The 27,597-nt window shown below is 49.2% G+C and overlaps 1 protein-coding gene across 5 annotated transcripts in view; it reads right to left on the bottom strand.

The window, feature by feature from the left end:
* Window positions 1-27,323, bottom strand: part of PTPA (protein phosphatase 2 phosphatase activator) — a 41,803-nt gene extending 14,480 nt beyond the window's left edge. For 3 of the 5 annotated variants that reach the window (XR_004433059.1, XM_033193489.1, XM_033193485.1), the window contains exons 1-6: window positions 27,006-27,317; window positions 15,450-15,547; window positions 13,127-13,213; window positions 6,011-6,136; window positions 3,549-3,666; window positions 146-245 (exon numbers count right to left, since the gene is read on the bottom strand). Coding sequence is in view for 4 of the 5 variants with exons in the window: in XM_033193489.1 (XP_033049380.1) it covers window positions 146-245; window positions 3,549-3,666; window positions 6,011-6,136; window positions 13,127-13,213; window positions 15,450-15,547; window positions 27,006-27,036 (560 nt within the window). In the remaining variant the exon portion in view is untranslated. Of the gene's footprint in view, window positions 1-145; window positions 246-3,548; window positions 3,667-6,010; window positions 6,137-13,126; window positions 13,214-15,449; window positions 15,548-27,005 lie in introns of all 5 variants that reach the window. The other 2 variants (XM_033193502.1, XM_033193494.1) reach the window with 2 other exon arrangements.
* Window positions 27,324-27,597: the final 274 nt, after the last annotated feature.

The following is a 27,597-nucleotide window of genomic DNA, read 5'->3' as shown; positions in this document are numbered from 1 at the left end:
TATCCACAGCCACAGCTTGATTAAGACAGGACAAGAGAACCATGAACCACTCAGGAGAACCCTACAGCACCCCATTTCCCAGTCTGAGGAGGAAAGAGATGGCCCCTCACGCCCCCTCCTCCAACCCTCCTGTCCTTTCTCTCACCGATTGAACACCTTGAAGACAATAGCTATTTGGTCATCCACGCGGAGCACCCCAATCTTGCAGAGACAGCAGAGGAAAGCAGCAAAGGCTGCCTCATGCCCTGGAGGAGAAAAAACAACCAACGTTGACAGTCGTCCAGGTAAAGGACTGGGATTGTTTTATTCTCCCAGAGTCCAAATCGCTGATAAGTGCCCCTCTGAGGTAGGTGGTCAACATGGAGACAATGAGACCTCTTCCCCATTCAGAAAGATGTGCTAGGTCCTTTCCTTTCAAGAACTGTAATACTGGCCGGGCATGGTGGCTTATGCCTGTAATCCCAGCACTTCAGGAGGCTGAGGCAGGCAGACTGCTTGAGCTCAGGAGTTCGAGATTAGCCTGGCCAACATGGCAAAACTCTGTCTCTACAAAAAATACAAAAATTAGCCAGACATGGTGGCATGTGCCTGTGGTCCAACTACTCAGGAGGCTGAGATGGAGGATCACCTGAGCCCAGGAGGTTGAGGCTGCAGTGAGCCATGATAAGGCCACTGCACTCCAGCCTGGGCAACAAAGTGAGACTCTCAAAAAAAAAAAGAAAAAAAAGAACTACCAGTACTATAATTCTACTCCTAAAAGACCCGGGCTGGACATTTACATTTCATCATGTAGGTTTAACTCACTGAGCAGTTCCACCATATTTACTGAGCACCTATTATGTAAGCAGTCACCGTCCATGTTACACACTAGGAGACAGTGACAAGTAAGTCCCTGCCCTCAAAAAGTTTATGATCAGGGACAACAGACATTATAAATATACAGTCACTACTATGATTCCAGCTCTGAAGGAGAAAGACAGGGTGCTAACTGGAGGATATCACAGGAGGACCCTGACATAAGGGTTCAAGGTTTCCCCTAAGGAAGTAACATCTAATCTGAAATCTGAAAGATGTGAGTTGGCAAGGCAAAGGGAGTGAGGGAAGCAAGAAATGCATTCTAGCCAGAAGGAATAGCATGTGCATAGGCCTTGAGGCAAGAAAAAGCTCGATCTGTTTGAGGAACCCTAAGGCGGCCAGTATGTCCAAGGCAGTGAGAGCAAGGGAGAACGTGCGATGACAGGAGGCTACAGGTCACATGGGCCTTGTGGCCATCAGAAAGAGCTCAGACTTTACCCTAAGAGCAATAGGGAGTCACTGCAGGCTTCTACGCAGGGAACACATGATCAGATTACAGGGTGAAAAAGCACCCTCCTTCCTTTCCCAGTCATATCAAACAGCAACGGTCTGCACTATAGAACTCCTCACTGGACTGTGATTGAATCCCATTGTTCACAGTGTCACACAAAACCTATCTGGAGGGAGGTGAGAAGAGAATGTGTCAGAGAATACTTCTGTCCTGTCTCTGGAGGACAAAGACCCCTCCAGGGCCTGGAAGCTTGTGAGCTCAGTTTCCTTCCCCTGCCACAGTTTTCAATCATGACCAGCCATGGCCCAGGCTCCCATTGTTCAGGGGTTCGAATGCAGCTCGGGCACCAACCCCTGCTGAAGTGGCCAGTCTTCCCTCTTTGATCTTTTCCCTGCTGGTCTTATCAAAGCCCCACCCAGTCCAAGAGGGCCCTTCTCCAGGGCCTGCCTCTGTGGCTGGGGCTCTCTCTTGTGGATCACATTCCCCAGACAAGGGGAGGGCTGAGCGGTGCTCCCATTTGCCTGCTTCAGGGAAGAAGGAAAGGTGGGCCCTTACCAAAGCAGAGGTCCTCCTTAGCTACACAGGCCATGCCCTGACCTAGAGAATGCCTCCCTTTTATATTTTTGAGAGATGGGGTCTCAGCATGGTGGCTCACACCTATAATCCAAGCACTTTGGGAGGCTGAGGTGGGAAAACAGCTTGAGCTCAGGAGTTCAAGACCAGTCTGGGCAACATGGCAAAACCCCTTCTCTATAAAAACTACAAAACAATCGGCCGGGCGCAGTGGCTCACGCCTGTAATCCCAGTCCCAGCACTTTGGGAGGCCAAGGCGGGTGGAGAAGTAACCTCACCAGAGGTCAGGAGTTCGAGACCACCCTGGCCAACATGGTGAAACCCTGTCTCTACTAAAAACACTAAAATTAGCCAGGTGTGGTGGCGTGTGCCTGTAGTCCCGGCAGAAGAATCACTTGAACCCAGGAAGTGGAGGTTGCAAGTGAGCCAAGATCGTGCCACTGCACTCCAGCCTGGGCAACAGAGTGAGACTCTGTCTCAAAAAAATAAATAAATAAATTGCCAGGCTGGTGGTACACACCTGTAGTCCCAGGTACTGGGGAGTGGGGAGATGCAGAGGCGGGAGGATCACTTGGGCCCAGGAGGTCAAGGCTGCAGTAGGCCAAGATCACATCACTGTACTGCAGCCTGGGTGACAAAGCAAGACCCTGTCTCAAAAAATATATATATAAATAAAAATGACTTAAAATAAATTTTTAAAAAAGAGATGGAGGCCGGGCGCGGTGGCTCAAGCCTGTAATCCCAGCACTTTGGGAGGCCGAGGCGGGCGGATCACGAGGTCAGGAGATCGAGACCATCCTGGCTAACACGGTGAAACCCCGTCTCTACTAAAAAATACAAAAAACTAGCCGGGCGAGGTGGCGGGCGCCTGTAGTCCCAGCTACTCGGAGGCTGAGGCAGGAGAATGGCGTGAACCCGGGAGGCGGAGCTTGCAGTGAGCTGAGATCCGGCCACTGCACTCCAGCCTGGGTGACAGAGCGAGACTCCATCTCAAAAAAAAAAAAAAGAGATGGAGTCTCACTACATTGTCTAGGCTGGTCTTAAACTCCTGAGCTCAGGCAATCCTCCCCCTCCGCCTCCCAAAGTGCTGGGATTACAGGCGCGCACCACAGCACCTGTCCACACTTCCCTTTTAAGGTGCCCACACGCTCCCTCTCCTCAAAGTCCAAGTCTGCTTGGCTTACATGGACCACAGAACCAAAGAGCTCAAGAGCACAGAGAATGTGGCTAAGAGACAAGGGGTGCAAGGGAGAGGGTGTACCATGACACTGCAAAGGCCGCCAAGAAGCGTTCCCATTTCTCAAAGCTTCAGTAAGCTGCTGCCTTGACATACAGTAAGTGTTCAATTAATAATTATTATTTTGGTGATGATGAGTTGCTCAGAGACCATTTTCACAAGAACAGAAAGCAGCGCTGCATGAGCACCATGCACAGGGCATCAGCTCCCCCTGGTGGACTACGGCAGAGCCACAGCATCTGGGCCTCCCTGCATGCCTATGCCCTCCCTGCCTATGAAACCACCCTGCACCCCAGCTGGCCCCAATAGGCTGCAGGTGCTTGGCGAATTCTTGATTGCTCTTGCTTGCTAAGAGGGCCCCGAGACCACCTGAAGCCCAAAAAGGAAAGCAGTGAAGCTAGATAAGTACAGAGCCCCACAAGCAGCAGATACCTGTGCCGTAGTCAATGCGCGTGGAGTTCCCCACTGACTCCTTTAGGTAAACAGCCACCTCAGGCACAGCAGCTGCCAGATGGGTGGGGACCACTGTGGCCACCAAGTTTTCTGCTTCCTGGTAACACAAGAGACACAAAGTGGTGGCAGCACATTAAGCAGCATCCCAGTGGGCAGGTGCCCAGGGGCAGCACCTGACTGGGGGCCCACGCTGCCATGCCAGGCCAGCCTGGTTCCCTGTTCTGATGGGCCACAGAAGGAAGGGGAGGGACAGCATTTATTATTCTACAGCCGAAGACTACCCAGGCAGCTTATCATCGACTGATTCTTCCAGGGCACAGGGGGCTAGGGGCAAGACAGGAGGAATCTGGAAAAAAGCCTCAACCCTCCTACGTGGTAAATCACTGGAGCCCCACAGAGACTCTGGTAGGTCAGTGCTATGATTCCCACACAGGCCACCTTCCTAAGAGTTTGTGTCATGTGCCATTAAAAGACATGCAGAAGAATGTTCACAGCAGCATTGTTTAGAGTAGCCAAAAGGTGGAAATGCAATGGAAATGTCCATCAACAGTGAAATGAATAAATTGTGGTATAGTCATACAATAGAACACTACACAGCAAAGAAAAAGACTTACAGCTAGACACGAAAACATGGATGAATCTCAGACATGACATCGAGCAAAAGAAGCCAGAGAGTTATACGAAGTTCAGAAACATGGAAAAAAATCAATTTATGGAATAGAAATCAGAATAATCTGAGCAATAACAATTGGGAAGGGGAGCACTCCAGCTAGAATGTTCTATTGCTTCGCATGAGTGGTGAATCCATGGGTAAAAAACTTGGCATGAGTAAGCTGTACAGCTATAATTTGTCAGCTTTAATACATAACTTAAGGTTGGGCGCAGTGGCTTACACCTGTAATCCCAACACTTTAGGAGGCCAAGGTGGGCAGATCACCTGAGGCCAGGATTTCGAGACCAGCCTGGCCAACATGATGAAACCCCATCTCTACTAAAAATACAAAAATTAGCCAGGGGTGGTGGCACATGCTGTAGTCCCAGCAACTTGGGAGTGTGAGGCAGGAGGATTGCTTGAGCCCAGGAGGTCAAGGCTGCAGGGAGCTGCACTCCAGCCTGAGCAACAGAAAAGAAAAAAAAAAAAAAGACCATGTACCATCTTAAGAGTCCAGAGGCAGGCCCGGGCCTCTCTTGGGAACAGCACTTCACCGGGTCCTGAGTCCTCCCCTCTGCTCTATGTGAAAATATTGGGCCAGAGCAATTAGGACCCAAATTTCCTTAAGCTCAGTTGTAGACAACTGGCATGAGAATCTCCTGGAAAGCTGGTGAAAATCCAGATTCCCAGTCCCTACCCAAACCTGTAGACTCTGCTTTTCTAGACAGGGTCTGAGATCCTTCATTTTTATTTTATTTTTGTTTGCTTTGAACAGGTAACACCTTCATAAGATTCAAAAATAAAAACATCAGTAGGGGATCAGTTCAATAGACTAGTCCATCTACACCATGAAGTATGCAGCTAGCATTCCAAGCGGGTATGCAATGGCTCCATCATAGCTCAGTGCATCCTCAAACTCCAGAGCTCAGGTCATTCTCCTGCTTCAGCCACCCAAGTAGCTGAAACCAAAGGCATGCACCACCATTTCTTATTTTTTGCAGAAACAGGGTTTTGCTATGTTGCCTAGCCTACTCACAAACTCCTGGGCTCTAGTGATCCTCCCACCTTAACCTCCCCGAATTCTGAGATTACATGCATAAGCCACCATGCCCAGCTATTAAAAAAATTCCTTTTTGGGGCCAGGCACGGTGGCTCACGCCTGTAATCCCAGCACTTTGGGAGGCCAAGACAGGCGGATCACGAGGTCAGGAGATCGAGACCATCCTGGTTAATACGGTGAAACCCTGTCTCTACTAAAAATACAAAAAATTAGCCAGGCGTGGTGGCGGGCGCCTGTAGTCCCAGCTGCTCAGGAGGCTGAGGCAGGAGAATGGCGTGAACCTGGGAGGCGGAGCTTACAGTGAGCTGAGATCACGCCACTGCACTCCAGCCTGGGCGACAGAGCAAGACTCCGTCTTGGCGGGGGGAAGAAAAAAAAATTCCTTTTCATAGCTGCACAGTACTCCATGATGTGGATGGACTAATTTATTTAAATGATTCCCTACATATGGATACTTGGAACATTTCCAATTTGCCGTAATACAGATAGTGACTTAATAAACAGCTTTGTAGTGCAGAGGGCTGTATATGCATAGTCGTGTTTCCCAGAAGATGACCAAGCAGAGCATAAACTCATTTGTAACTCTGCTAAGTGAAATTGCCATTTTAACAAACTGTCTGAGATTTGTATATGCCTAGAAGCGCTATACAATGCAGGTGCTTTCCCAACTGGTGCCAGAACCACCCTCACTGCCAGCCCAGTCCCTGGCCTGTCCTGTGGCAGCCTCACCTCATCAAGTTTGGCATACCAGGTCCTGTATGCCTTATTCCCAAACCGAGAGGGCTGGTCCACTGGAGGAGTCTCATCAATCCACCTGTCCAGCGTGTTGAGAAGAGCAACTAGTTTCTCAATGGCCTGTGGAGGCAAAATAGAGGGGTCCAAGCCACAGTGACAAGTGGCTCCCGCTTAGCCACAGAGGGAAGTCCACTGCTGCCAGACAATGACCGACCCCTTGGCATGGCCCCTGTTGGCCACCCTCCCCCATCCCTCTTTCTTCCCCACTGTCCTGAATATGAAGAAGGGTCAGGGGAGCACAATGGGATTTCCAGAGAGGGAAGCACACTAGGCTGATGGGACAGGGACGGGGTGGCTTTAGCACCTGGTTTCTGTAGGCAGCCTACCCATGGGCTGCCACTATAGCTAAGCAAACTCCAGCCCTGACTTCTTTTTAAAAAGACTTTATGGAAGCCTTTTGTTTAGTATGCAATACCTACCCATCATAAAAAATAGAAATATAAACAGAAGAAAATGAAAATAACCAGTAATCCTGCCACCCAGAAATACACTAAACTTTTATTTTTTTTGAGACGGAGTTTCGCTCTTGTTGCCCAGGCTGGAGTGCAGTGGCGCAATCTCGGCTCACTGCAACCTCTGCCTCCCAGGTTCAAGCAATTCTCCTGCCTCAGCCTCCCAAGTAGCTGGGATTATAGGCACACGCCACCACGCCCAGCTAATTTTTGTATTTCTAGTAGAGACAGGGTTTCTCCGTGTTGGTCAGGCTGGTCTCAAACTCCTGACCTCAAGTGATCCACCTGCATCAGCCTCCCAAAGTTCTGGGATTACATGCGTGAGCCACCATGCCCGGCCTACACTAAACATTTTAATATACCCTTCTATGTTATCTTCTTATAGTGTTTTATATTGTTTAGCATGGTGGGTCTGGATTCAAACCACAGCTAAAACACCATTTAGTTGCTGTGAGACCTTGAGCAAGTAACTAACTCTGAGCCTCTCAGTTTCTTCGTCTAAAGAATGGGGCTGATGATAAATACCTCCTAAGGTGCATAGTTCCTGGCACGGGGTAACGGAATACATTCATCACAGGACACATTCTGCTTTGCAGCCTGCTCCTTTTCCTCATGAACCTCATTCCACATCTACATATAAACATAATCTTATGACAACCTTTACTAAGTGAATAACATTTCTTCATGCTACTGCATTATAATTAATTCCTCACTGTTAAATGTTTGGGTTATTTCCACCTGTTTCACTATCTATTTCATACACAATGCTACGGTAAATCAGTTTGCAACTCAAATCTTTGTGGAAATGCCATCATGTGCAATGCTTTGTAGGGTGGCAGAGTTTGAGAGCCCATCCCCTTACGCCTTTCCCACAGAAGACAGGGACCAAGAAGTAGAATCGGAGTCAGAGGTGCGGGCAGCATTGGCACATAAAATGTTACTCAATGAAGAAATCAGGTGGCTGTCTATCCAACCCAAAGGTCAGTTAGAAGGTGCTCCTTCCAGGCTGGCTTGTAGAAAAAGGCCAGCACCAGGGCTGGTGGAAAATACAATGCAGAGGCTATCTGCAGCCAGTCAGTCCCAGGAAGAGTCCCTGCCAGGAAGTGGATCTTGCCTGTGTCTATGGAAACAAATGGTATAAAAAGAAACTTACAGGAAATCCCTGCACTGGGTAGGAACTAGCAGGGTGATGCCCACGTGAGAAGTTACGCCTGGGAGGACAAGGCAGACGAGGCCTGCCAGGTGCAAAGACTAAGCCAAGAGCTATGTATGTACTTGGGGAGAGGCAGGCTTAAGCTAATGAAATTCAGGCTGGCCATGCCCCCAGCTGCATATGTGAAACCGGCCTTGAATGCTGCTCTCTCTCACCTCCCCTTTATCTAGGCTTGGGGCATGGAAGGACAGGAAAAGTAGCCTGTAAGAGGAGAAATTTCCCTTTACACCTGGCTAAAGCAGAGGGCCAGGATGGCATAAAGCTGCCTTGCTGAAATGTGAGAGCGCTGGCAGAGCCTGGCTTTGTGAAGAACCAGGAATGGCTGATAAGCACAGGTCAGACCTAACCCATGGAGCAATGGGGGCTTACAATGGATGGCACAGTTATGTTGGCCCCAGGAAGCACCAGTCAGCCCCAGATGCCCCAGGGATCTCAATCTTAGGCAAGGCACTGAAGGGGACAGAGATGGCAGAGGTCACAGGAGCCAGGCCCCAGCTGCTAGCTCAGCTGGGCCAATGAATAATTCAAAGGCTCCCAGCTCCTCTTCAGGAGAGGGCTTTTTGAATGTAGGGGCTGCCTCTATTGTTTGTTGTGTTGGGAGAGAAGGGCTGGAAGAAAGGGAACTGGGGCTGAAACCCCTTTGAGGCACAAAGAACAACTCCAGCTCTCCCATTCTCCCTAGGCCAGTGCTTCCTTTTCGGATTTCAGGGACCAGTAAAATCTTCCCTAAAATTGTACTGTCCATTTTTTAATTTTGCCCCCTGTAGGTTTTAAAAAAGCAAACAGAACAACAACAAAAATAAACCTCCTATCACATTTATTTTGCAAAAATCAAAAATGTTAACCCCCATAAGAGGAGGACAGGCATCATTTAAAGTAAGAGCTAGCTGGCCAGGCGCAGTGGCTCACGTCTGTAATCCCAGCACTTTGGGAGGCCAAGACAGGCAGATCACCTGAGGTCGGGAGTTCGAGACCAGCCTGATCAACATGGAGAAATCCCATCTCTACTAAAAATACAAAATTAGGCCGGGCGCGGTGGCTCAAGCCTGTAATCCCAGCACTTTGGGAGGCCGAGACGGGCGGATCATGAGGTCAGGAGATCGAGACCATCCTGGCTAACACGGTGAAACCCCGTCTCTACTAAAAAATACAAAAAACTAGCCAGGTGAGGTGGTGGGCGCCTGTAGTCCCAGCTACTCCGGAGGCTGAGGCAGGAGAATGGCGTAAACCCGGGAGGCAGAGCTTGCAGTGAGCTGAGATCCGGCCACTGCACTCCAGCCCGGGCGAGAGCGAGACTCCGTCTCAAAAAAAAAAAAAAAAGGCCGGGCGCGGTGGCTCAAGCCTGTAATCCCAGCACTGTGGGAGGCCGAGACGGGCGGATCACGAGGTCAGGAGATCGAGACCATCCTGGCTAACACGGTGAAACTCCGTCTCTACTAAAAAAATACAAAAAGCTAGCAGGGCGAGGTGGCGGGCGCCTGTAGTCCCAGCTACTCGGGAGGCTGAGGCAGAAGAATGGCGTAAACCCGGGAGGCGGAGCTTGCAGTGAGCTGAGATCCGGCCACTGCACTCCAGCCTGGGCGACAGAGCGAGACTCCGTCTCAAAAAAAAAAACAAAAACAAACAAACAAAAAAAACAAAAAACAAAATTAGTCGGACATGGTGGCACATGCCTGTAATTCCAGCTAGTCAGGAGGCTGAGGCAGAATAATCATTTGAACCCAGGAGGCGGAGGTTGTAGTGAGCCGAGATCGCACCATTGCACTCCAGCCTGGGTTGGAACAAGACTCCATCTCAAAAATAAAAATAAAAATAAATAAATAATAAAAAATAAAAGCTAGCTTTTTTTTTCTTTTTGAGGCAGAGTCTCGGAGTCTCGCACTGTCGTCTGGACTGGAGTGCAGTGGCACCATCTTGGATCACTGCAACCTTTCCCTCCCGGGTTTCAAGGGATTCTCCTGACTCAGCCCTCCCAAGTAGCTGGGATTACAGGTGCTTGCCACCATACCCACCTAATTTTTTGTATCTTTAGTAGAGACGGGGTTCCACCATGTTGGCCAGGCTGGTCTTGAACTCCTGACCTTGTGATTCACCCGCCTCGGCCTCCCAAGGTGCTGGGATGACAGGCATGAGCCACCGTGCCCAGCCAAGAGCTAGCTTTCTATGCAACTACACTATTGAAAATTAGAACTCACTAATGCCTAATGGTAACAATAGCTAATAACAATCCAAGTGGCCGGGCGCGGTGGCTCAAGCCTGTAATCCCAGCACTTTGGGAGGCCGAGACGGGCGGATCACGAGGTCAGGAGATCGAGACCATCCTGGCTAACATGGTGAAACCCCGTCTCTACTAAAAATACAAAAAACTAGCCGGGCGAGATGGCGGGCGCCTGTAGTCCCAGCTACTGGGGAGGCTGAGGCAGGAGAATGGCGTGAACCCGGGAGGCGGAGCTTGCAGTGAGCCGAGATTGCGCCACTGCACTCCAGCCTGGGCGACAGAGCGAGACTCCGCCTCAAAAAAAAAAAAAAACAATCCAAGTATTTATTTAGTATGTGTTAGGCACTATGCAAAAGACAACCCCTACTCATGGGATCTCAGTGAATCTTCCCCAAGGGGCCATGAGTAGTCTGCTGACTCTTACCACTCTACAGATAAGGAAACAGAGGGTCAAAAATGACAAAGTCATTGGTTCACAAGTGATGAAACTAGCCAGCCTGACTCCAGAACCCAAGCGTGTAACTACACTGCAATCCTGCCAAAGCACAGTCTTTAAGCTAAGACAATACCTGGGCCGGGTGCAGCAGCTCGTCTGTAATCCCAGCACTTTGGGAGGCAAAGGCAGGTGAATCACAGGTAGGTAGGGAGTTTGAGACCAGCCTGGCCAACATGGTGAAACCCCATCTCTACTAAAAATACAAAAATTAGCCGGATGTGGTGGTGGGCGCCTGTAATCCCAGCTACTCAGGAGGCTGAGGCAGGAGAATCGCCTGAGCCTGGGAGGTGGAGGCTACAGTGAGCCAAGATCATGCCATTGCATTCCAGTCTGGGCAACAAGAAAAAACTCAAAAAAAAAAAAAAAAAAAAGACAATACCTGGTTGTTGTGGATGGCTACCATCAAAATCACGGGCAATTACGGGACTTGGCAGTTAAGAATTTGCTGGGGTAATTACAAACTTCCCCTTTAATTAGCCTTCCTCCACGACATTCCTGGCCCACTGAGTACAGCTGAGCATCCCCTTACCACAGGCTCCAGGAGGAACCTCCTCTTTCCCCAGCCATCCTGCACCCAGACCCTCAGTTCCAGAGCACTAAGTGAGCCCAAAAGGAACCCAAAAAGCCACTAATGGGCCTGGCTCCCAAGGGAAGGCTGTCTACCAGAAGCACAGGCCTGGTTCTCCTGAAATGAACAGAACAGGACCTCAGTCACCCTACAGCCAGATAGGCCCAGCAGTAGGCAGCTCTGCCAGGGGCTGGGTATGAGGGTGAAGCACCCAATGTTAATCTTGGGGCAGGTGGAGAAACTGGGCCAGGGCAGGGCCACACCTTACCCAACAGGCCCAAGGCTGTGGCTAGAGAGCTGGGTAGGCCAAAGTACTGAGAGAGGACTTTCAGGCCCTGGTGTCTGAGATAAGAGACTCAAAGTGGCTCTGGGCCAACTGGGACACGAACCCAACAGGCTCCTGGAGGCCTAGGTCCTAGCCCTGGGAGACGGCATCCAGAAAAAGCAGCCAGTAAGGCCACACCTTCCAATCAGTATCTGCCTCCCCTCAGCTCTTGCCCTCGCTACACAAACAAAACCATCTCTGAAACAACATCCATCCAGAAAGCACCCACCAGGCAGTGTGAACTCAAATGCAAAAAAATGCATGCGCCCTTTGACTCCACATATCCGCATCTAAGAATGAATCCTTCGGAAACAAGACCCACACATCTATGGGCAGGGATGCAACGATATGCGAGGAGCAATGTTTACCGAGATAATCTAAAAGTCTGAAGATGGGGGCTGTTTAAATAAATGAGGGGCCAAGTTTGATGGCTCACATCTGTCACCCCAGCACTTTGGGAGACCATGGCAGGAGGATTGCTTGAGCTCAGGAGTTCGAGACCAGCCTGGGCAACATGGCGAGACCCTGTCTCTATATTTAAAATAAAATAAAATAAAATAAAACAAATAAATGAGGGCACAGCTCACTGCAGGAGAAGAGGAGCTCTTGCTTTCCTGGGTGTCCACTGTCAGTAGGGGCTGCCCTGGAAGCTGGGTATGAGAAACACAGGGAAGATCAGCTCTGCCATGAATGTCTAACACATGTCTATTACTGATCTCTCCAGTGAGCACATTTACTGTTTTGTAATCTGTTTTAATTTCAAAACTTATATAAAAACAGCAGGCCAGGTGCAGTGGCTCATGCCTATAATCCCAGCACTTTGGGAGGCTGAGGCAGGCAGATCACCTGAGGTCAGGAGTTTGAGACCAGTCTGACCAACATCGAGAAACCCCGTCTCTACTAAAAATTCAAAATTAGCCAGGCGTGGTGGCACACACCTGTAATCCCTGCTGCTCAGGAGGCTGAGGCAGGAGAATCGCTTGAACCCGGAGGCAGAGGTTTCGGTGAGCCGAGATTGCGCCACTGCACTCCAGCCTGGGCAACAAGAGTGAAACTACATCTCAAAAAAAAAAAATTTTTGGCAAAAATACTAACTATAAAACAGCATGTTTACCTTGATCTCAATTTTATAAATATCCACCTATTCACAGATTTTTAAAATTAGAAATATTGACATGAAAATGTGACGTGCACATGTATTTGGGCAATCTTATTTTCTGCACTGGCCCGGTGGTGGGCACTGAGCCCACGAGACTCTGAAGCTATTTTTTTTTGAGACAGAGTCTAGCTCTGTTGCCCAGGTTGGAGTGCAGTGGCACAAACTCAGCTCACTGCAAGCTCCGCCTCCTGGGTTCACGCCATTCTCCTGCCTCAGCCTCCCGAGTAGATGGGACTACAGGCACCCGCCACCACGCCCGGCTAATTTTTTGTATTTTTTATTTTTTAGATGGAGTCTCTCTCTTTCGCCCAGGCTGGAGTGCAGTGGCGCAATCTCGGCTCACTACAAGCTCCGCCTCCTAGGTTCAGGCCATTCTCCTGCCTCAGCCTCCCGAGTAGCTGGGACTACAGGCGCCCGCCACCAGGCCTGGTTAATTTTTTTGTATTTTTAATAGAGACAGGGTTTCACCGTGTTAGCCAGGATGGTCTCGATCGCCTGACCTCGTGATCTGCCCGCCTCAGCCTCCCAAAGTGCTGGGATTACAAGCGTGAGCCACCGCGCCCAGCGACTCTGGAGCTATTTTTGGAAAGGCTGCTGCAGCAGCTCCTCCTGGGCCTACCTCGGAGACTTTGTACTCGAAGGTCAGTTTCTTCCCCTTCACACCTTCGTTGAGGGTAAGGATGAATCCGATGTAGTCTGCGTATGCCTACCAAACAGAGAGGAGAATGGGAGAGGGGTAGCAGACCCTCCCTACCACCTGCCCCAAGCTCCACCAGGTTACCAAAGAGCTCTGAGTTTTCTTCTTCTCTTGAGCCTGACTCCCAACCCCACAGCAGGAGAAGTAGAAACATAATGCCAAATACCCGACCCCTACCCTCCAGAAAAGCTGGCAAGACAGTGACCACAGCAACACGATAATCTCCAGCCAGAACAAGTACTCACTATTGCTGCCAGCAGTTTCTTGACACAATAGACCTATAAGGTAGACACTGCTGTTGCCATCTTACAGATGAGGAAACCAAGGGTCTTGCTCCCAGCAATCAGCCACCACAGGCAGGCCAGGCTGTCTAGTTGCAGTGCAGATGCCTGCCACAGACAGGTCTCCCCACACAACCATCCCCAGCTTTCAACCGGACACTCTCTTCCCTGCCGGGCTGCAGTTAAACCCAACATAAGGATAAGAAAACACTGAGGGTCAGGTGTTGTGGCTCAAGTCTGTAATCCTAGCACTTTGGGAGGCTGAGGCAGGAGGATCACTTGAACCCGGGAGCTTGAGACCAGCCTGGGCAACATAGTGAGACCCCATTTCTCCAAAAAATTAAAAGGTTTGCCAGGCATGGTGCCTGTGGTCCCAGCTACTCAGATGGCTGAGGTGGGAGGATTGCTTGAGCCCAAGAGGTAGAGGCTGCAGTGAGCTGTGATCATATCACTGAACTCCAGCCTGGGGGACAGAGTGAGACCCTGTCTCAAAAAAAAAAAAAAAAAAATAGCATTGAGGTGCAGGCCCCTAGAGAGGCAGGTGCTGGGAACAAGTGACTCCTGTTTGGTTTTGCTTCTTCTTCATCCCTTTTTCCTCTCACTTTCTTTCTCCTTATCCAAGCTGGGGTGTCCACAGCAAGCCCTGAGACAAGGCCTGATATCTAGAAGGAAGTATTCCTATACCAAGATCTTCCTGCCAGCCATGGGATGACCCTCAGCAGGCCAGGCCTCTCCAGAGCAACTCTCCCAGGCCAGGGCAAGTCTGAGCCCCTGTCCTGACTGCAGCTATGCTGGAACACATGGATGAGAAGCAGCAAAGGAAGTGTCACATTTGGATTCAGACAAACAAGCAGGTTCTCAACTACAGCAATCTGGCTCAGAGAAGATCTGACAAGATCTGGAGACAATGCTAGTTGTGACAGCTGGGGAAAGGAATGCTGCTGACATCTAGTGGGTAGAAGCCAGAGATATTACTAAACGTCCTACATGGCACAGGACGGCCCCCTACAATGAAGAATTATCTGCCCCCAAATGTCCATAGTGCTGACAATGAGAAACTCTGAGGTAAAGCAACCAAGATGATGAAAGGACTGAAACTATATCCTTTGAATCCCTAGGCTGAAGGGACTGTTGATCCTGATGAAGGCTCAGAAAAGACATGATAACCATTTCCAAACACTGAGAGGGTAGGCTTGTGAAAAAGGAACCAGACAGGCTTAGATGGCCCCAAGCCCCAGTGAGGACAAAGCAAAGAAGTCGTAGGGTGTGGGTCTCCTGGAAAATATGCCCAGCATGCGAAGACCCCTGTGCCCAGCCTTCTGTACGAGCAACACTCTCCAGCTCAGCTCACCAGGCTGGGGGCAGGAGCCTGACTAGAATTGGGCCAGAGGCCTTCCCTTAGAAATTGAAATTGGCTTTCTTTTGCTCAGTTTGTCTTTCCACAGCCTGTACCAGAAGCCTGGGAGGTACAAGTAGTTATCTTCTGCCCATCATTTCAGTTGAGCAGCAGAGAAAGTCAATCTGTGCCCAGTGCTCTGGGTCCCAGCTCCTAGATATGTGCAGGCTTAGCTATATCCCTGGCCAAAGTTTCCATGAGATAGCCTCTTCTCCCTTTGAGGCACTGGCTGCCACACTTGCTGTTACTTGCAGACCAGAATCAAAGTGACTCGCTCCATCATTTTGAACACTCATGTTCGAACAATACAGCAACACTCAAGGGGCAATGGCTTATGAGAACCAGGAGCGGAACTCTCCCGGGCTACCCTGGCGCCAGCCTGATAAAACATCTAGAGATGGGACAGCCAGCTCCCCTGTCACCTTTCTCCCTAGCTTCTGAAAACTCAGGCTCCAAGAGCAAGAAGGGCCAGGAACTCACCACCCGTCATGCCAGGAAAACCACTGTCTTTGAAAAGCCTAAGTTTCTCACCGCAGTTCCAACCCTAAAGTGCAGACACCACAGGTACCTGAGAACGCTTCCATTTGCCCATGTCTGGAACTGTGTGGATCTCCTTTTTCGGAATGATGAAGTTCTGAGTGGCTGGAGGGGCCTCCTCCAAAGAATCTTGAAAATGAAAAAACAAATAGGTAAATAGAATCCTCCCCTATAACACACACACTCCTTCTCACCTTTTTTTTTGAGACAGAGTTTTGCTCTTGTTGCCCAGGCTGGGGTCCAGTGACATGATCTCGGCTCACAGCAACTTCCACCTCCAGGGTTCAAGCAATTCTCCTGCCTGAGTCTCCTGAGTAGCTGGGATTACAGGCATGCGCCACCACACCCAGCTAATTTTTTTTATTTATTTATCTTTTTTTTTTTTTTTGAGACGGAGTCTTGCTCTGTCACCCAAGCTGGAGTGCAGTGGTGCGATCTTGGCTCATAGCAACCTCTGCCTCCCAGGTTCAAGTGATTCTCCTGCCTCAGCGTCCTGGGTAGCTGGGATTACAGACGTGCGTCACCATGCCCAGCTAATTTTTGCATTTTTAGTAGAGATGGGGTTTCACCATGTTGGCCAGGCTGATCTCAAACTCCTGACCTCAGGTGATCCACCCGCCTTGGCCTCCCAAAGAGTTGGGATTACAAGTGTGAGCCACCGCGTCTGGCCTCTCTCTCACTTTTAAACCAGGACTCCAATACCTGAGCCCTAGCATAAACCAGGCACATACTTCCAGGACAGAGTAATGGCTTGTTAAGCCAAACCCACCAGCCTCCTACCCTTCCTCACTCTGGGGAGGAAAGAGAAGGACAATATTGACAATCCCTTCAATAATCATGCCCTCCCTTCCCTCTCCCCACCACAGCAGGACGGTTAGAGAAATAAAACCAAGTTGATGTTTCAGACATACACAGGCAACTCACAGAAGAAAAAAAACAGGCCAGGCGTGGTGGCTCATGCCTGTAATCCCAGCACTTTGGGAGGCCAAGGCAGGTCGATCACAAGGTCAGAAGATTGAGACCATCCTGGCTAACATGGTAAAACCCCGTCTCTACTAAAAAAATACAAAAAAAATTAGCCAGGCATGGTGGCCAGCGCCTGTGGTCCCAGTTACTAGGGAGGCTGAGGGAGGAGAATGGCGTGAACCCGGGAGGCGGAGCTTGCGGTGAGCCGAGATTGTGACATTGCACTTCAGCCTGGGCAACAGAGCAAGACTCCCTCTCAAAAAAAAAAAAAAAATTAATTAATTGCAATAAACAAATAAATTGCCAACTTCCTGAATAAGCACGGACACATAAATTATATGTGACTTCTCTTCCTGGATAAGGTTGGCAAATTAAAAATATCTGGCTAGGCGTGGTGGCTAGAACCTAATTCCAGCACTTTGGGAGGCCAAAGCAGGCAGATCACTTAAGGCCAGGAGTACAAGACCAGCCTGGCCAACTTGGCAAAACGCCATCTCTAAGAAAAAAAAATTTAAAAATTAGCTAGGTGTGGTTGTGCACCTATAGTCCCAGCCACTGGGGAGGCTGAAGCAGGAGATCATCTGAGTCCAGGAGGTGGAGGTTGCAGTGAGCTGAGATCACACCACTGCACTCCAGCCTGAACGACAGAACGAGACTCTGTCCCAATAAAAACAAAACAAAACAGGCCGCGCGCTGTGGCTCAAGCCTGTAATCCCAGCACTTTGGGAGGCCAAGACGGGCGGATCACGAGGTCAGGAGATCGAGACCATCCTGGCTAACACGGTGAAACCCCGTCTCTAATAAAAAAATACAAAAAACTAGCCAGGCAAGGTGGCGGGCGCCTGTAATCCCAGCTACTCGGGAGGCTGAGGCAGGAGCATGGCGTAAACCCGGGAGGCGGAGCTTGCAGTGAGCTGAGATCCGGCCACTACACTCCAGCCTGGGCGACAGAGCGAGACTCCGTCTCAAAAAAAAAAAAAACAAAAAAAAAAAAAAAACAAAACAAAGAAAAAGACATCTGATATTGATTCCAGGAAGAAGAAACAAGAATTCTCCTGCTCTGTGGGTGGGAAGGTTAGTTGGTAAGACCTGCTAAGGGGACAACTCAGCACCACCTTTTGAAGTAAAAAAACTGCATATACACAATGAGTCAACAGGTCTACTTATAGGAATCTTTCCGATGTGCTCACAGAAACAGACAAAGATATACATAAAGGTGCTTGATGCATCAAAAAAAAAAAAAAGGTCGGGCACAGTGGCTTACACCTGTAATCTCAGCACTTTGGGAGCCCCAGGTGCAAGGATCACTTGAGTCCAGGAGTTTGACACTAACCTGGGCAACATAGCGAGACCTTGTCTCTACTTTAAAAAAAAAAAAAACTTTTTAGGCAGGGCACGGTGGCTCATGCCTACAATCCCAGCACTTTGGGAGGCTGAAGTGGGTGGATCACACCTGAGGTCAGGAGTTGGAGACGAGCCTAACCAACACAGTGAAACCCCATTTCTACTAAAAATATAAAATTAGTCAGGTGTGGTGGCGCATGCCTGTAATCCCAGTTATTTGGGAGGCTGAGGAAGGAGAATTGCTTGAACCAGGAGACAGAGGCTGGAGTGAGCCAAGATCATGCCATCGCACTCCAGCCTAGGCAACAAGAGTGAAACTCTGTCTCAAAAAAAAAAAAAATTTTTTTAATTAGAAACAACCCAAATAGGTTGGGCGTGGTGGCTCACACCTGTAATCCCAGCACTTTGGGAGGCCAAGGCAGGCAGTTGACGAGATCAAGAATTTGAGACCAGCCTGGCCAACAAGGTAAAACCCCACCTCTACTAAAAATACAAAAATTAGCCAAGTGTGGTGGCACACACCTGTAATCCCAGCTACTCAGAAGGCTGAGGGAAGAGAATTGCTTGAACCCAGGAGGTGGAGGTTGCAGTGAGATGAGATCGTGCCACTGCACTCCAGCTCTGGCTGATAGAGCAAGACTCCATCTCGGGGGAAAAAAAAAAAAAAACCCAAATATCAGTTGATAAGACAATGGGTAAATAATGATATGCCCAGGTCAGGCACAGTGACTCACACCTGTAATCCCAGAACTTTGGGAGGCTGAGGCGAGCGGATCATTTGAGGTCAGGAGTTCCAGACCAGCCTGGCAAACGTGGTAAAACCCCGTCTCTACTAAAACATAACAAAAATTAGCCCGGCATGATAGCACACACCCGTAATCCCAGCTACTTGGGAGGCTGAGGCAGGAGAATTGCTTGAACTGGGGAGGCAGAGATTGCAGTGAGCTGGATTGTTCCACTGCACTCCAGCCTGGGTGACAGAGTGAGACTCCGTCTTAAAAAAAAAAGAAGGGCCGGGCACGGTGGCTCAAGCCTGTTATCCCAGCACTTTGGGAGGCCGAGATAGGCGGATCATGAGGTCAGGAGATCGAGACCATCCTGGCTAACACGGTGAAACCCCATCTCTACTAAAAATACAAAAAACCAGCCGGGTGAGGTGGCGGGCGCCTGTAGTCCCAGCTACTCGGGAGGCTGAGGCAGGAGAATGGTGTAAACCCGGGAGGTGGAGCTTGCAGTGAGCTGAGATCAGGCCACTGCACTCCAGCCTGGGCGACAGAGCGAGAGTCCGTCTCAAAAAAAAAAAAAAAAAAAAAAGAAGCTGGGTGTGGTGGCTCATGCCTGTAATCCCAACATTTTGGGAAGCCGAGACAGGTGGATCATTTGAGGCCAGGAGTTCAAGACCAGCCTGGCCAACGTAGCAAAATTCCATCTCTACTAAAAATACAAAAAATTAGCCGGGTGTGGTGGCACATGCTGTAATCCCAGCTACTTGGGAGGCTGAGGCAGGAGAATCGCTGGAACCCAGGAGGCAGAGGTTACAGTGAGCCAAGATCATGCCACTGCACTCCAGCCTGGGAAACACAGCAAGGGAAGGAAGGAGAGAAGGAAGGAGGGAAGGAAGGAGGGAAGGAAGGAGGGAAGGAAGGAGGGAGGGAAGGAGGGAGGGAGGGAGGGAGGGAAGGAAGGAAGGAAGGAAGGAAGGAAGGAAGGAAGGAAGGAAAAGGAGAGACAGAGAAAGAGAGAGAGAGAGAGAGAGAGAGAGAGAGATATGCCCACATAATAAAAATTTTCATAGCTTATAAAAAGAGTAAAATCTAGGCCAGGCACAGTGCCTCATGCCTATAATCCCAAAACTTTGGGAGACCGAGGCAGGCAGATTGCTTAAGTCCACGAGTTTGAAACCAGCCTGGACCACATGACCAACCCCATCTCTACAAAAAATACAAAAATTAGCCAGGTGTGGTAGTGCACACCTGTAGTCCTAGCTACTCAGGGGATGAGGCGAGAGGATCACTTGAGCCCAGGAGGCTGAGGCTGAAGTGAGCTGCACTCCAGCCTGGGTGACAGAGCAAGACTCAGCCTTGAAAAAAAATTAGAAACAACCCAAATATCAGTTGATAAGATGATGCATAAATAATTATATGCCCACATAATGGAAATTTTCATAACTTGTAGAAAAAATAAAATCTAGACCAGGCACAGTGGCTCACATTTGTAATCCCAGCATTTTGGGAGGCCCAGGCAGGAGGATCGCTTGAGCCCAGGAGTTCAAGACCAGCCCAGGCAACACAGGGAGACCCCCATCTCTACAAATAATTTAAAAATTAGCCAGGCAAGGTGGCTTATGTCCGTAATCCTGGCACTTTGGGAGGCAGAGGCAGGCAAATCACCTGAGTTCAGGAGTTCAAGACCAGACTGGTCAACATGGCAAAACTCTGTCTCTACTAAAAATAACAAAAATTAGCCAGGCGTGGCCAGGTGTGGTGGCTCATGCCTGTAATCCCAGAACTTTGGGAGACCAAGGTGGGTGGATCATGAGGTTAGGAGATTGAGACCATCCTGGCTAACACAGTGACACCCTGTCTCCACTAAAAATACATAAAAAATTAGCCAGGTGTGGTAGCACACACCTGTAGTCCCAGCTACTCGCGAAGCTGAGGCAGAAGAATCACTTGAACCCAGCAGGCACAGGCTGCAGTGAGCCGAAATCGTGCGACTGCACTCTAGCCTGAGGGACAGAGCAAGACACTGTCTCGAAAAAAAAAAAAAATCAGCTGGGCGTGGTGGCACACACCTGTGGTCCTAGCTACACAGGAGGCTGGGACAGGAGGATCGCCTGAGCCCAGGAGGTCAAAGCCACAGTGAGCCATGATCGTGGCACTGCACTCTAGCCCTGGCAACAGAGTGAGACTCTCTATCAAAAAATAATAATAATAAAAATTAAAGAATGTGGCGGGCACAGTGGTTCACACCTGTAATCCTAGCACTTTGGGAGGCTGATGCAGGCCGATTGCCTGAGCTCAGGAGTTCGAGATCAGCCTGGGCAACGTGGTGAAATCCTGTCTCTACTAAAAATACAAAAAATCGGCCGGGCATGGTGGCACACACCTGTAATCTCAGCTACTCAGGAAGCTGAGGCAGGAGAATCGCTTGAACCCGGGAGGCGGAGGTTGCAGTGAGCAGAGATCGTGGCATTGCACTCCAGCCTGGGCAACAAAACGAGACTCTGCCTCAAAAAAATAAAGAAAGAATGAAATCTACATTGCTGACATAGGAAAGACAGCCAAATTTAAAAAAAAAAAGTGAAGAAAGAAAACTGCACTATTATATATGTCAAATCTCATTCTTACGAAACAGGAACTATACACACTAACATAAGTCACACATATACATATTAGTATAATCACGTGCTGCGTAACGATGTTTCAGTCAGTCAACAACAGATTGCATATACGATGATGGTTCCATAGATTATAATGGAGTGTATATAGAAACCTGATACATGGCACTTGATGTTAACATTGCAGCTCAAGCAGGGAAAAAGACTGATGCTTAGTAATGGTGCTTGGACATTTGGTTTTTCCTATGAAAAATATATATATTAATAAATTTTAAAATATATACCATCTAGGTTTGTGCAAGTACACTCTATGATGTTCCCACAACGAGGAAATCACCTAATGTCACATTTATCAGAATGTGTCCCTGTTAAGTGATACATGGGTCTATACATGTGTTGCGAAAATCTAAAAGATTAAACACCAAAGTTACTGAAGATCATTTCTAGGGGACGTGATTTATATAGGACTGCCATCTTCTAAGTTACATATTACTTTCAAAAACAAGCACAGGCCAGGCATGGTGGCTCATGCCTATAATCCCACTACTTTGGGAGGCCGAGGCGGGTGGATCACTTGAGCCCAGGAGTTCAAGACCAGCCTGGCCAACATGGTGAAACCCCATCTCTACTAAAAACATAAAAATTAGCCAGGCGTGGTGGCAGGCGCCTGTAATCCCAGCTACTCAGGAGGCTGAGACAGGAGAATTGCTTGAACCTAGGAGGTGGAGTTTGCAATGAGCCGAGATTGTGCCACTGCACTCCAGCCTGGGTGACAGAGCAAAACTCCATCTCAAAAATAAAATAAAATAAAATTAGCCTGGCATGGCAGCATGTGTGACTGTAGTCCCAGCTACTTGGGAGGCTACAGTGTGAGGATGACTTGAGTCTGGAAGGTCGAGGCTACAGTGAGTCATGATCATGTCACTGCACTCCAGCCTGGGTGTCAGAGTGAGACCCTATCTCAAAAATAAACAGCAACAGCAAAAAAAGCACATAGTACTTTTGTAATCAGAAAAAAGCAAGAGTTTCTATATTTTCCAGTTGGTGTGTGAAAGGAAAACCCAGAGAAGTTTCATGTGCTGACCTAGAGGCAAACTTAACACCAAAGCCAACTGCTTACTAGAAGTGCCCTTGCTAGCCGAACATCTCTTCAACCACATTGCAGGACTCCCTTCACCTTGTGATACTGAGAAATACAAGCCCTCAATCTTTTATTCATCATTCCAAAATTCATAAAGCTCTGAGAACCCAATTTTTTAAAAAATAAGTTTACCGTAAGGTCATTAGGTATAAAATCTAAACTGATACGAAGACGTTTACAGGCTTTGTGTATCTGATTTAGTGAGGGTATTTATACATTTTGCTGAAATAATTGTGTTTGCTTAGGGGATGCTGTCTTCTGAAATACGAAAAACTCTGAATTTCAAAATACACCTGGCCCTGAGGGTTTTGGATACAGAATTGCGGACCTGAATTTACAACTGCAGAAATGTTAGATTAGTAAGTATTGCCTTTAAAAATGCAAACTCTCAGCCAGGTGCGGTGGCTTAGGCCTGTAATCCCAGCACTTTGGGAGGCTGAGGCGGTAGATTACCTGAGGTCGGGAGATCGAGACCAAGCCTGGCCAACATGGTGAAAGCCCGTCTCTACTAAAAATACCTAAAAATTGGCCAGGCGGTGGTGGTGGGCACCTGTAATCCCAGCTACTCAGGAGGCTGAGGCAGGAGAATCACTTGAACCTGGGAGGCAGAGGTTGCAGTGAGCCAAGTTCACGCCACTGCACTCCAGCCTGGGCAACAAGAGCGAAACTCAGTCTCAAAAAAAAAAAAAAAAAAAAATGCAAACTCCCCCTAAAGTGGAAGGGTAAAGGACTGTCAGTCACTCACAACATGGTATAAATTTGTCCCCCTGCCTTCCTCCTAAAACCTAGCTGATATCAGCTACATGGAGAAAAAGGCACAGGGACCTAAGAAGTTTCTGGAACATGTCACATTTGGAGAAACAGAGTCTGTCTGGAGAGGTCCTGAGCAAAAGAAAAGTGCCAGGGGACTTGGAGACCTAAGGAGAAGGATAGAGAATCTGAATTTAGAGAAAGACAAATCTCTACCTAACTCAAACCAAGGCCCCAGAAAGAGACCAGAAGCTCTCTTCCTTCTCCCACCTGTCCTGCAAGCTCTGTTCCCACAACCCAAAACTGAGGCCTCCTGCTATTAGTAAATTGGCACTTCAACTAAGATGCCAAATAAAAAGCTTTGTAGGTCAGACTAGTAACCCAACCACATTGCTTTTATGGGAAAATGAGTCCCACATTCCAAATAATCAACTTGGAAAAAATCTTTGGGAACATACAGCCCTTTTGTACGTGTGAGATAACCCTTCTCTGCAAAGGGACAGCCTCCTCGGAGGTTGCCCTGAGCCAAGATCACACTACTGCACTCCAGCCTGGGTAACAGAGTTAGACTCTGCCTCAAAAAAAAAAAAGGGGGTGGGGGGGACAGCACTCCTGACATTATTTAACAGGTATATTTCACAGGAAGAAAGCCTTCAGGCCAGTCCATATTTGGGAAAAGGCTACCTTACCAGGAAGCACTATAACAAATTACTGATGAAACACACAGAAGTTGCCAGAACACACAATCCCAAATCAAAGAAACAAGGCTTCAAAGGCAGGACTATGATAAATGAGGTCACGCCCACAGTCTCTCCAGCCTCAGATTATGTCTCTGACAAAGTTCCAAGGGACACTGGATTCCCAACAACCTCGCAGTATAGAATCAACGTTCAGAATTTTAGAAGTGTTCCTTTCTAAGCCCCCCAACAAAGACTATAATATACAGCATTATCATCAGCCATTTGAAACTGGTCTACATGTTCAACCTGTACAACTTTGAAACTTTGAAAAAGATAAGGGCAATCAGCATTTACTGATCGCCTACTATGTCCCATGCTTTGCACACATCTTCTTATAGAACACATACTACAATTCTATGAAGAAAGTATAGTAGTCTCATTTTAAGAAATATAGCCAGGCACAGTGGCTCAAGCCTGTAATCCCAGCACTTTGGGAGGCTGAGACGGGCGGATCACGAGGTCAGGAGATTGAGACCATCCTGGCTAACACGGTGAAACCCCGTCTCTACTAAAAAATACAAAAAAAAAAAAAAAAACCAGCTGGGCGAGGTGGCGGTCGCCTGTAGTCCCAGCTACAAGGGAGGCTGAGGTAGAAGAATGGCGTAAACCCAGGAGGCGGAGCTTGCAATGAGCCGAGATCCGGCCACTGCACTCCAGCCTGGGCAAAAGAGCGAGACTCCGTCTCAAAAAAAAAAAAAAAAGAAATAACTTATGCTTTTTTCTTAGGAGAAAAAAAAAAGAAATTTTAAAAAAGAGAGAGGTAACTGAGGATCACAGAGGCTGTGACTTGCCAGGCAGAGCCAGATATGTGTGACTCCAAAATCCAAAGTTTTCATCATTACATTGAGTTAAGAGGAACTTCTTGGCTGGGCGCGGTGGCTCACGGCTGTAATCTCAGCACTGTGAGTGGCCAAGGCAGCGGATCACTTGAGGCCAGGAGTTCGAGACCAGCTTGGCCAACTTGGCGAAATCCCATCTCTATTAAAAATACAAAAAATTAGCCCGGCATGGTGGTGGACGCCTCAGCAACTCGGGAGGCCGAGGCACGAGAATCGCATGAACTCAGGAGGCCGAGGTTGCAGTGAGCTGAGATTGCACCACTGCACCCCGGCCTGGGTGACAAAGCGAAACCCTGTGTCAAAAAAAAAAAAAAAAAAAACAAAAAAGAAGAAGTTCTTTCCAGCTATTCCCAAAAGTTGTTTCAATTTCAAAAAAGGACCATGTCCAGGGACCTGGCTCTTTCCAGCCATGGATAACCTCCCTGAGCCTTCCTCTCTTTCAGGACACAGGTTCTCTCTCCTCCCACTCTCCACCCCCATTCATCCTAAGGGACACATTCATCTCACTGATAACAGTGGTTGCTTTATATCTCCTATCTCCTAATGTCATTACCAGAACTATTTTTTGGGAGATGGAGTCTTGCTGTGTTGCCCAGGCTGGGGTGCAGTGGCTGGAGTGCAGTGGCGCAATCTCGGCTCACTGCAACCTCCGCCTCCTGGGTTCAAGTGATTCTCCTGCCTCAGCCTCCCAAGTAGCTGGGATCACAGGCATATGCCACCATGCCCAGCTAATTTTTGTGTTTTGAGTAGAGACGGGGTTTTGCCATGTTGGCCATGGCTGGTCTCAAACTCCTGAGGTCAAGTGATCCGCCCACCTCAGCCTCCCAAAGGGCTGGGATTACAGGTGTGAGCCACCTGGCCCAGAGTCATTACCAGAACTTCCAAGGCAAGCTTGTCCAACCCGCAGCCCAGGGCAGCTTTGAATGTAGCTGGACACAAATTTGTAAACTTTCTTAAAACATAGGCCAGATGTGGTGGTTCACTCCTGTAACACTAGCACTTTGGAAGGCCAAGGCAGGCGGATCACGAGGTCAAGAGATCGAGACCAGCTGGGCGCGGTGGCTCATGCCTGTAATCCCAGCACTTTGGAAGGCCGAGGCAGGTGGATCACGAGGTCAGGAGTTCAAGTCCAGCCTGGCCAATATGGTGAAATCCCGTCTCTAATAAAAATACAAAAATTAGCTGGGCATGGTGGCACGCCTGTAGTCCCAGCTACTCAGGAGGCTGAGGCAGGAGAATCGCTTGAACCCGGGAGGTGTTCACATCACTGCACTCCTGCTTGGAGGACAGAGTGAGACGCTGCCTCAAAAAAAAAAAAAGAAAAAAGAACACAAAACCATTATGAGATTTTTTTCTTTTTGCGACTTTTTTTTAGGTCATCAGCTCTCGTTAGTTACTGTGAGTGTATTTTATGTGTGGCCCAAGACAATTCTTCTTCCAATGTGGCTTAGAGAAGACAAAAGATTGGACACCCCCGTTCTAAGGGCACACACACAGAGGTTTTGTACAAAATGTCTGGTTTTGAATGTCCTAAGAAACGGAACCCAGCTCTTTGTTCATCTCTTTTGTGGGGGCATGAAGAGGATGCCTTTTCTGATTTTCAACATTTCTCCCTCCTGAGATCTTCCCAGGGACTACAAAATTGGAGACAGGATAGCAAGAATATCAAATGATTTCAAAACATTAGCTGTGTTTGGTCAGCCAAACTATTTGCCTCTCTGTCGGGAATGTAAAAGTTATCTATGGCCAGTCCAGCCTCCTCCTTCTTCATAAAAGGGGTCTCTAAGAAGATCCTTCTGTAGCACCTCCATCCCAGTTATTTGAGATGAACTAAAAAGAGGCTACAGTGTAAATAACAGTTATCGAAGGAGATGCCAGAGGGAGACTAACCTCCTTGCACAACCAGCCTTTTAAAATTAGAGGTTTAGACACCACGGGCGGGTTCCCTCAATAAATTCTCAGTCACGGAAACCTGAGAGTAGGAGGATGAGGGGTGGGCAGTGCGCGGAAGCTGAAACTGGGGGCGAGGCAGGCGTGGCCCACTGAGCACCACCCCATCCCCTGAGCAGCGACTAATAACACGGCAGCCTCCGGAATCACTTTCGCCCCGTTCCCTGGCAACTTCCCCACCAGGTTCACGGCTTACTTAGGCACGCGCTGCCCAGAGATGCAAAAGGGGCCCCTTATGACCATGGTGCTGCCCGCCCGGCATTCGGGCAGCCCGGACTCCCACAAAACCCACAGTTGCGCCCCAATCACCACCCCTTCGCAGCCCCTGCTTCCCTCCCAGCGGCGCACCATCACCCACCTCTCCCCTAAGGCCATTCAACTCAGTTCCTCCTCGGGGCCCCTCAGCTTTTGCCCCTCCAGCTCCTCCGTGTCCTTACTTTCGCCCTCCTGAGCCTCCCATACCTGGCGCCGCCCTCACCCTACCCGACCCGGCCCAGCCTGGCCCCGCCGGCCTTACCTGGTGGCGGCTGCCGCTCGCCCTCAGCCATCTTGCTCCGGCCAGGAGCCGGCCCGGATGCCTGCAGTCCTCTCTCGCCTTTCACTCTTGCACCCACCCTTCCTCTCCCCGGCTCCACCAAAGGCTCCGAGCTTCCTGAAGACAAGTGAGCGCCGGCCGGCTATAACCAAAAACCGAGAGTTAAAGTCACCCCAGGGAAGACGGCCGCCATATCGGTGCGGGGCGCTCAGGGAGCATGCCCATTAACGGCCGGCGCGCTGCGGACGCGCTGACTCGGGCGACGGCCATGTCAGTGCGGGGCGCGCGGGGCGCATGCGCGCCAACGGCCGCCAAGCGCCAGGCCCGCTAACGGCCGCCGGAACGTCGGGCGCCGCGGCTGCCATGATTGTGCGGGGCGTCAAGTTTGGGTTGTGCACAGCCATGTTTTTCCGGGGCAGTCTCCTGTCCCCGAGTACCACCTGTCATCTTTGTGGGTGGTAGTGACCCTAATCCAAGGAATATGAGAGGACATTCTCCGGTCAACACGGTTGTGTTTTCCTACCACTCTAAGAGTTACGCTCAAGAACACCAGACGGAGTTGGAGAGGTGCACA

This window comes from Trachypithecus francoisi, unplaced genomic scaffold, assembly GCF_009764315.1.
Source record: "Trachypithecus francoisi isolate TF-2019V2 unplaced genomic scaffold, Tfra_2.0 Contig01585, whole genome shotgun sequence".
In the NCBI taxonomy this organism is placed as follows: Eukaryota; Metazoa; Chordata; class Mammalia; order Primates; family Cercopithecidae; genus Trachypithecus; species Trachypithecus francoisi.
The sequence above is the reverse complement of the archived record's forward strand: the minus strand, read 5'-3'. Positions and strand labels throughout refer to the sequence as shown.